The 9,242-nt window shown below is 38.0% G+C and overlaps 2 protein-coding genes across 2 annotated transcripts; one reads left to right on the forward strand and one right to left on the reverse strand.

Annotated features, from left to right (window-relative positions):
• Positions 1-946: 946 nt before the first annotated feature.
• Positions 947-3,668, forward strand: LOC106343478 (reticuline oxidase-like protein). Its single transcript, XM_013782707.1, has 3 exons — positions 947-1,498; positions 2,136-2,622; positions 3,032-3,668. The coding sequence occupies exons 1-3, from the start codon at positions 1,002-1,004 to the stop codon at positions 3,650-3,652; spliced, it is 1,605 nt and encodes a 534-aa protein (XP_013638161.1). The 5' UTR covers positions 947-1,001; the 3' UTR covers positions 3,653-3,668.
• A 2,851-nt stretch (positions 3,669-6,519) lies between these two features.
• LOC106293808 lies at positions 6,520-7,966 on the reverse strand. The gene is made up of 4 exons (XM_013729446.1): positions 7,664-7,966; positions 7,431-7,571; positions 7,178-7,336; positions 6,520-7,084 (listed from the first exon to the last, which is right to left on the reverse strand). Exons 1-4 carry the CDS (start codon positions 7,859-7,861, stop codon positions 6,770-6,772), a joined length of 813 nt encoding a protein of 270 aa, XP_013584900.1. The 5' UTR covers positions 7,862-7,966; the 3' UTR covers positions 6,520-6,769.
• Between the last annotated feature and the right edge of the window lie 1,276 nt (positions 7,967-9,242).

The following is a 9,242-nucleotide window of genomic DNA, read 5'->3' on the forward strand; positions in this document are numbered from 1 at the left end:
AGATGCATAGTTAAGTTAGAAATTCCAATGGTTAAAAAGATTTTTAGAGGTAACTAGACGCTTAGTAGAGGACTAGCGACTATGCAAATTATTCGGAAACTAGTCATTAAAAAATTATTAATTTTTTATTTATATACTTTACATTTATATAAGATATTTTGATTTTAGGTTTAGGTTTAATTATAAAATTATTTTGATGAATTATAAAAATTAGATATACAAAAGAAAAAAGAAATTAGACAAACTTGTTGATTTAAACTAATATTACTGTTTGATTTTAGAGATTTGACCAATTTAGATTGATTTAACTAATTTAGAACGGTTTAAACTGATTTAGATCGCATAAATCTGATTTTAAGAAAATTATTTTGGATAGAACCGATTTCTCGCCTAGGCATCCAGATTTGTCGCAGGTGCCTATTCGCCTCCAAGACCAATTTTTAGAATATTGAGAAACTATATATTACTATTAAAGCATCTCCAATGTATAATTATATTTTTATTTTATAATAAAGTAGTCCTATTCTTTTATAAGAGATATAATAATTTCAAAACAAGATTGATTTTATTCTAATTATATTTCTTTTATTTAACATTTAATAAAAATATAAATAAACTATAATAGTTTTGCTTTAGGAGTCATTTTATATTGTACTCTAATTTTTTTGAAAAGATAGAATAGCATTTGAAGATAGTTTTAATTAAATTAAGAAGTTATTGTGGAAATGTTATAAGGATAAACTCCCATTTCAAAAAGGCTATAAATGTTAGTGATTCCAAAACTGTAATAAAACAGAAGAACACTTTTTTCAAAAAACAAAAAAAAAAACAGAACACTATACACTACGTAAATAGTAATCGTAATGAGTAAAAGAGCATGACGTAATTATTACATCAACTTTACGTATAAAATTCTTCCCTCTCCCTATAAAACCCCAACGATACATATGAACTCATCAAGCAACCTTAAAACCTCATAAGCAAGAAACAAAAACCAAAAAATGGCGTCTGCGATAATAACAGACGCAAACGCGTTTCTCGTAGCGCTGCTATTACTATCTCTTTCTCACATTCCATTTTCATCTTCCACAATCCAACAAGACTTCGTGATGTGTTTGGTCGACAACTCCGACGCTTCGTTTCCGATGGACTCTTCGTTCTTCACTCGCGACCTAAACGCCTCTTCCTACAAAATGGCGTTAGAGACGTCCGCTCAGAACCTCCGTTACTTGATGCCTTCAAATCCGAAGCCTGAGTTTATTTTCGAGCCGCTTTACGAAACACACGTTCAAGCCGCCGTGGCTTGTGCCAAGAAGCTGCAGCTTCACTTGCGGTTAAGAAGCGGCGGTCATGACTATGAAGGCCTATCTTACGTCTCCGAGATGGAAACGGCGTTTGTGATCGTTGATTTGTCGAAGCTTAGGCACATCAACGTTGATTTGGAAAGTAACACCGCGTGGGTTCACGCTGGTGCTTCTATTGGAGAGGTTTATTACAGGTAAATACTTTTTTACTCCACGGATCTTTATGTATGTTTGGTCCTTTTTGATGAGAGAATCATTTGTTATAGTTTTTTAATTTATCTCGCCTTTATAACGATTTATATACTCCCGACCCTTCCTTCACTACGCCACAAAAAGTAGTATTAGCTACACTAGTTTAAAAAAACATAATGTTTATATATTTTGTTTTACACAAAATTATTCCAATTTATTAAAAAAGAAGGAACAGGACGGATTGTAAAAATATTTAATAACTTTTTCTTACCTTATTAGTTTTTAAGAAAACTTTTAAAGCTACGGCTCGCGTTTCCTGCGTTGTCACTATCACACTCTATAAGTTAAGAAAAAACGTTTTTGAACTCGTGATTCTTTTTGGTATAAGATGCCAGAAAGAACCGAGCAGATCACATATATGCGGTTTGTCAAACATAAAATCCGGTTAACCAATTGAAATATTCCGAACTGTTACGTTTTTTTTTTTACAGTTAAGGGACTGGTTTTATAACCACTCTTAAACCGAACCAATATATTGAAAACTGGAATATGGTTAAGCTATGATTATGACCCGATTATATAATCACTTTTTTTTTCATCTTTTGATTATATAATCACTTTACTTTTCACTGTTTAAAGGATCCAAGAGAAAAGCAAAGTCCATGGTTTTCCGGCGGGTTTATGCACCAGCCTTGGCATCGGCGGCCACATAATCGGCGGAGCATACGGTTCAATGATGCGTAAGTTCGGACTCGGAGCTGATAACGTCCTCGACGCCAGAATCGTTGACGCAGACGGCAAAATCTTGAACCGCGCGGCGATGGGAGAAGATGTTTTCTGGGCAATTCGCGGTGGCGGTGGAGGAAGCTTCGGTGTCATTCTTGCTTGGAAAATAAAGCTCGTTCCTGTGCCTGAGACAGTGACGGTGTTCACTGTCACGAAGACGTTAGAGCAAGACGGAACTAGGATCTTGTACAAGTGGCAACAAGTCGCCGACAAGCTCGACGAAGATCTCTTTATCCGCGCGATCATTCAGCCGGCGAGCAAGACCCCTAAGAGCAAAGAAAGAACTATCTCAGTTTCGTACCAAGGCCAGTTTCTTGGTGACGCTAATAGGCTGATGCAGGTAACGTGATGGGTTTATATTGTAATATTATGAAATTTAATCGAGAAATTCCCCCATTTTTTAGTTTTTGTCACAAAAATAGACTTAAAAAACATTTTTTAGTTTTTGTCAGAAAAATAGCTTTAAAAAAATGACTAAAATAAGTTTTATTAACCCTAGGTTTAATTGATCTAGACTTATGATTTAGAGTTAAGATCTTTGGGATAAGGTTTCAAACTTTAAAAAAATAAAAAATTAAAAGTTAAAAAAAAGAGGCTATTTTGGTCATTTTATTTCTTGAATGTTATTTTTGTAACAAAAACTTAAAAATAGATTCGCCCAATTTAATTTGGGTTATAAGTATATTACGAATTTAGGAAAGAAGTTTGAATATGACAATTTCAAGTTTTCAACCCTGGTTTTTTGACAGGTGATGCAGAGGAGTTTTCCACAGCTTGGACTAATGAAGAAAGATTGTGTAGAGACAAGCTGGATCAAGTCACTGATGTACATTGCTGGTTTCCCGAGCACCGCGCCACCGGAAGCTCTACTTGATGGAAAATCCTTGTTCAAGAATTACTTCAAAGCCAAGTCAGACTATGTGGAGGAGCCAATTCCAATAGAAGGACTAGAAGGGCTATGGAAAAAGCTTCTAGAAGAGGATTCACCATTGACTATATGGAATCCTTATGGAGGAATGATGGCGAAAATCCCTGAGACAGAGACACCTTTCCCACATAGGAGTGGGACTTTGTTCAAGATCCAATGGCTGACTTTGTGGCAAGACGGGAAAGCGAGCGAGGCCAAGCATATGGACTGGATGAGGGATATGTATAGTTACATGGAGCAGTATGTGTCGAAAAGCCCTAGAGCCGCATATGTGAACTATAGAGATCTTGATTTGGGGATGAATGGTAAGGGAAGTGATGCAAGAGAATGGGGGAATAAATACTTCAAGGGAAACTTTGAGAGGTTGGTGAAGATTAAAGCTAAGTTCGATCCTGAGAATTTCTTCAGACATGAACAAAGTATTCCTACAGGACTTGAGTGAAATTATTGAGTTAAAAGAATAATAAGAGTGTGTGGTTTGGGATTGTTTTAGGAAATACTTTTGTTACTTGTGTCTTTTGTGTCTAGAACATGGTCAACACCCTCAAAAAAAAAAAAAAAAAAAATTGTGAACTCATTTCTAATCCAAACTCGTTATAAAATCTATTTCCTTATCTTTTTTTTTCTCGACATCTAATTCCTTATCTAATCTAATTAACTAAACGGAACGCTATATGGAAACGATAAGAACAACTTATAAATATCAACACATCGACTTAATCAGTTAGTCATCAACAAACGACAACCAGGTTCCTAGTCCTCAATGGTTTAATATTAAATCTATGTATAAATAGCTAAAATTCCCTAATGTAGACCACATATAGTTAGAGAACCTACATGCATGGAAGCTTATGCTCATCTCCTGACTTCTTGTCCACATGAAAAGCGAGGAGCAAGAGCCTAACAAAGACGAGTCTAAAGACCGTCCAAGTCTCAAAGATCTCCCCATTGATCTAACAACGGAGATTCTCACTAGATTGACCTCATAAAATCTCTTCTAACATTCCAACCTGTTTCGAAGACATGGTGTTCCATTATCTGAAACAAAAATTTCATCACTTCTTACATCTTGAATTAACCAATCGATCGTTTAAAATTTACAAAAATTGTCCAAGCGGTCTAGCATGGTAAAGGAAAAACTTGGGATACGATATAAATCCGTATGACCTAGATTTGATTTCTGTGAGGAATTAAGTTGTCATTTTCTTGGTCAGGCAAAATGGGATCTTGTTTAGGCCTCATTTAACTTTGTTATAACTATTACTGATGTTCTGTTTCCGCATTCATAGATTAATAAAAAGTTGTCACAAAATACAAAACCAGCTTTTGTTTCTCTTAACAGGCATGTGGGGATCTTTTCTATCGAGTCATTAGCCAATGTTTTCTCTGGGAAAGCTTGTACTTTTTAAAGATTAGCTTCATCCCATCAATCAACAAGAGGAATTTAAATCAATACGAAGTACAAAGTCGGTTAATTATTGACGTGAGATATTTGGTTATGCTTGAAGTCAACCTTAATTTCGTACACATACGGCTACGAACAAAAGATAAGAAAGTGGGCAGCTGAGTTGTGTCTTATTAAAAGCCCTTCAACGCTCCCAGGCACGACTTACGAAGCAGCCGCCAGATCGAAGATTTCAACATGAGCCTCTGCCTCCGGTGTTCCTCCTCCGCCCCGCTCCACTTCTGACCGCCGCAACTCCACTCTCTCCGGTCTATCCGTTACTTCACTCCGGCCTTTCCGTCACTTCACTCCGGCGTCTCTTCTCTGTTTGGCTCCATGCTGTCTGAAGGTGTGACTCTGCTCAAGCTACTACCCTCGAGTCAGGTAGATTCAGCAGAACAACGGTTCATTCTAGGTGAGAGGACCTTGTCGGGGAACCTCGTCGCTCCTCCTCCTCGTTCCCCAGAGCCACCAGACCCACCGGTCCCGCCAGATCTACTCCATTCACCTCTGAATCGAACCAGTACGCATCCCTATCGTCCCTTCAGATCCATGAACACGCAGCTTGATCGTTACGTGCCAAACCTAGCCTTAAGGGCCGGGTCTCCACCTCTGCAAGATTGGTGTAGTAATGTGGAGATTTTGGTTGAAGAAAACGTCTCCAGGCTGGTCTCTCTCCAATACTCAGCAAATCAAAGCTTTGAGGACTGGCTTTTGATTGTTAAAGTATGGGTGGTGATTTGCTTCGGGGATGTTCAGCCCTTCCTCTTCACCTCCGGTGGTCTTTCAACCCGCTTCATCTACGAGATCCGACGACATCGTGGCGTTGAGGCAAAGCTAAACCAGATCTGCCTTGCCGGTAGAGTCTACTGCTCCACCGTACTTGCTGCTCCCTGCTTCTCCACCGCCGTTCATGTTGACCTCCTCCCCACCGGTAATGATAATACCACCACCGCCTCTATCTCACTTCGACGAAGTATACCTGTATCCATCTCCATTATGTGTGCCCTGCAACAACGATTCTCCCTTGTGCTCTGCACTACAACGACGAGTCCCACCGGACGTGGAGAGTTTGATTTATCATTGCTCTCTGGTGAGCAATCTGAGAACGACTGGCGCGACATACCTCTCAGCAAAACCCTATATTGGAATTTTAAATCTAAATTCAGGCATTTCAGGCCTTCTGGTCACTGTTACGGAGTTTCTCAACTCTTAACGGCCATGCTTTCCGACTTATTTGAGATTCACATAGTCTCGTCGGAAATTTCAGTCGGTGTTAGTACCGATTTCGCTGGTCTAATGGGCTGCTCAGCCACATCCAGCTCCTCAACAGGTAGTTTTGCCGTCCAAACCTATCTGTTAGGTCTCTTCAACGTCGATTCCGACTATTTCTTGCTCGCTGCTGTGAGCATTGTTTCAAAGGTACAAGTGAAGTCTTTTCAGAGGTTTCTTTACTTTGAGCAAGTCTCCCTTTGTAACATATCTATCCTTTGTGTTATTGTTGGACATTTGTTGTTAGTCACACTGTCTGAGTATACCTCCAGTTGTTATCTTCTTGTCGTTGAACACTGTTCCAGTTGTAGTTCGTCTAAGCCGTAGGGCTTTTTAATTTTAATATAATCAGTTTGTGGAAAAAAGAAAGAAAGTGGGCAGCTCAATTCTCGTAACTTCGCTCTTGCAAACGTCAGATATTATGTCACACACAAGGCTATATGTTTCAAATTTCGCATCTGAAATAAGATGTAACGTAAGTTTGTATATAAATAGAATATACAACATTCTTTATTAATTGATTTTGTGTTAAAATTCAAGAAAACTTCAAGAAAAGAAGTCGGATATTCTAGGCAAAACTGTATGCGAGACTACTTGCCTGGCAAACAACCATCTTTAAAATTAATCTTCACATGAATACATATTTCTCAAAGACTCATATATATATATTCAGACATGCCATATTGTGGTTAAAAACAAGCCATATGATAGCCAGAAAAGTATAGGAGACGACAAATTAAACATGCTCACTTGTTATACTTACATTGTTTGGTGAAAATAACGAAATTTTAAACTTTAAAAATTATGCTATTCGAATTTATAATAATGTGATTTTGGTGCATTTCAAAAACCTCGGATATCGCCAGCCCGCATTTGAAAATCTTCAGCCACTTTCTTAGTGGTCTCGACAGTGAACCGGCGAACGTACGAAGACACTAGTGGCAGATCCCAAGGAGAAGCAGGCCTAAAAGTCTGGTTCACTTTAATCTTGGACGCAATTAATCCTTTTCCACCACTACATTTTCTGTATTCTTCTTGACTCTTTGGCTTCCTGTGCTTGCACAAGCGTTCTGCATCAACATACACTGGCTCCACTGTAAACCTACCCTCGAAATTTTCCATTAACCTTATTCCATTTTGCTGTTTCAGATAGTGTACCTACCGACAATAAGCAGGAGAAACCCTAATTAAATTTTCCAAGACTTGAACACTAACATTGATTCTCGTGAGAGATAGAGAGACGTTTCTCACATAAAGTGTTTTTGGGTCTTCGAGGACATTTAGACGTATTGGGATAGTTCCTGACAAGAAAAGGAAGTTCCATGACAACTCGTTCTCAACCTCCACGTCCACCATACTCCCTTGATAATCTTCATCCTTCTCTGGTATAACTTTTCTTGATACGGCTTTCTACATAAGAAAAAAAAAAACTCACTCTCTAAAATATTGCTTTTCTTCGATTATTTTTGTTACAGTTATATAATGATAAGTTAAAGAAATAAACCAGAAGTGGGCGGCCTTTGATTTCTCTGGAGTATGTTATGTTGTCTGGATTAGTTAAAACGTCGTAAGCTACTTGAGGTGGCAATCCTAACGTAAATTCCATTTTCATATCGGAAAGGCCAGAACTATGGTGTGTACGCACCTTCAAATATAAATGAAATTATGGATCTTTATTTCTTAGCTCTATATATAGAGGTAAATGTTTTGTAATCTTGTTAGCTGATTTCATCTCACCTTCACGGTAGGAGGAGGTTCATGATATTGCTCCTTCTTATTTGCATCTCTCCATAGTTTTAATTGCTCCTTCGTCTCATCTCTCTCCTCGTGAGTTTTTGCCTGTGTCATTGGCTTGGATTTAACATTTTTTTCAGATTTTGTAGGGTGTTGTGTGTTCTCACTGATCCAGGCACCAAATCCGGGGAATATACCCATTTAACTGTCTGAAAATTTAGTCCCCAAAGAGATAATTGACTTACCGGGGGAAAAGGTCAACGGGACAAATCATGTATTGTATATACTATATGGTTTCAGGGACCATCGAAAAATTTTTAATTCAGATTTAGAAGATCCAAAGCATATATAACTGAAATATTAGAGAAGGTGAAGTGTACCCTACGTTAACGTACCACCGAGTGAAAATGAAACATATCAAGGCAGCTAAAGTCTCGTGACTTCTTTCTTGACGTACAAGCTAGAGCTACAAGAATATTGAACACTACCACTAGGTTACTTGCCAGGAGACGTGCCAAGAAATTTATGGAAAGTATGTTAAGACCCTGGGCTGATACATTTAACACAAAGTTAACAGCGAGACTTAACAATCTCGAGACAAAATTGCCTGGTGCTAAATTCTAGTCTTGATCTCATCAACAATCCTCAGGCTTCAGGTAACTGCATTACTCAGTGAAGTAAATACTTAGGGTACGATCCTCAAGCTTCAGGTAACTGCATTACTCATATGTAGATCCACGAGCTAGATACAGGTCGTCGTACACTACCCGGTAGCTCTACTAAGTGAAGAACCGGATTTCACCCTTTTCGAATAACATGTGAAGTTCCTAGAGCAAGCTACCTTCGCCTACCTTTCATCTAGAAGCGGAAATGATAAGAACTGGTAAACATGTTAACTACATTACGGATTGCTCGTGGATCAACAATCCTCAGGCTTCAGATAACTGCATTACTCAGTGAACACTACAAGAAAACAGCAAGGATACTGAGGGAAAAAATCGTCGGAATTTCGTCGGAATAACGTTATTCCGACAATATACCGACGAAACAAGTCTTCGGAAATAATTCCTCGGAATTTCTTCTTTCCTCGGAATTTTCCGAGTAAATTCCGAGGATCACTAGTTTGTCGGAAATCTCCTCGGAATATACCGAGGGAGAACTTCGTCGGGATATTTCCTCGGAAGCTCATCGATCGATGCTTTTTTGGACATATATCCATCGATCGATCGGAATATACCGAGGGAAATCTTCCTCGGAATATTCCGAGGAACATGTCCCTCGGTATATACCGAGGATACCGAGGAAGATGTCCCTCGGTATATTCAGAACGTTTTTTTATAAACAGATCGATCGATGGATTTATGTCCAATAACGCATCGATCGATCGAATAAAAAATATAATTAATTTCTTCGGAATGTAAAAAATATTAATTTTTTTTAAAAAAATAAAATTTTTGAAATTTAAATTCGAAAATATAAATTTAAAATTAAAATTGAAATCATATTAATTAATATTCAAAGTTTCACAAATAAAAATAAAACATTCCGAGTTTTTGGAAAAAAAAAACTACGGGTCTGGCAC

Source organism: Brassica oleracea, chromosome C5, assembly GCF_000695525.1.
Source record: "Brassica oleracea var. oleracea cultivar TO1000 chromosome C5, BOL, whole genome shotgun sequence".
Classification (NCBI taxonomy): Eukaryota; Viridiplantae; Streptophyta; class Magnoliopsida; order Brassicales; family Brassicaceae; genus Brassica; species Brassica oleracea.

Bases quoted from the DNA above. Each gene is read 5' to 3' on its own strand.
- LOC106343478 (XM_013782707.1), top strand. From the start codon at position 1,002: ATGGCGTCTGCGATAATAACAGACGCAAACGCGTTTCTCGTAGCGCTG. The intron at 1,499-2,135 runs GTAAATACTTTT...CACTGTTTAAAG, and splicing joins ATTGGAGAGGTTTATTACAG to GATCCAAGAGAAAAGCAAAG. The intron at 2,623-3,031 runs GTAACGTGATGG...GTTTTTTGACAG, and splicing joins ACGCTAATAGGCTGATGCAG to GTGATGCAGAGGAGTTTTCC.
- LOC106293808 (XM_013729446.1), bottom strand. From the start codon at position 7,861: ATGGGTATATTCCCCGGATTTGGTGCCTGGATCAGTGAGAACACACAA. The intron at 7,572-7,663 runs GTGAGATGAAAT...TTATATTTGAAG, and splicing joins AACCTCCTCCTACCGTGAAG to GTGCGTACACACCATAGTTC. The intron at 7,337-7,430 runs GTTTATTTCTTT...TTTCTTATGTAG, and splicing joins TCAAAGGCCGCCCACTTCTG to AAAGCCGTATCAAGAAAAGT.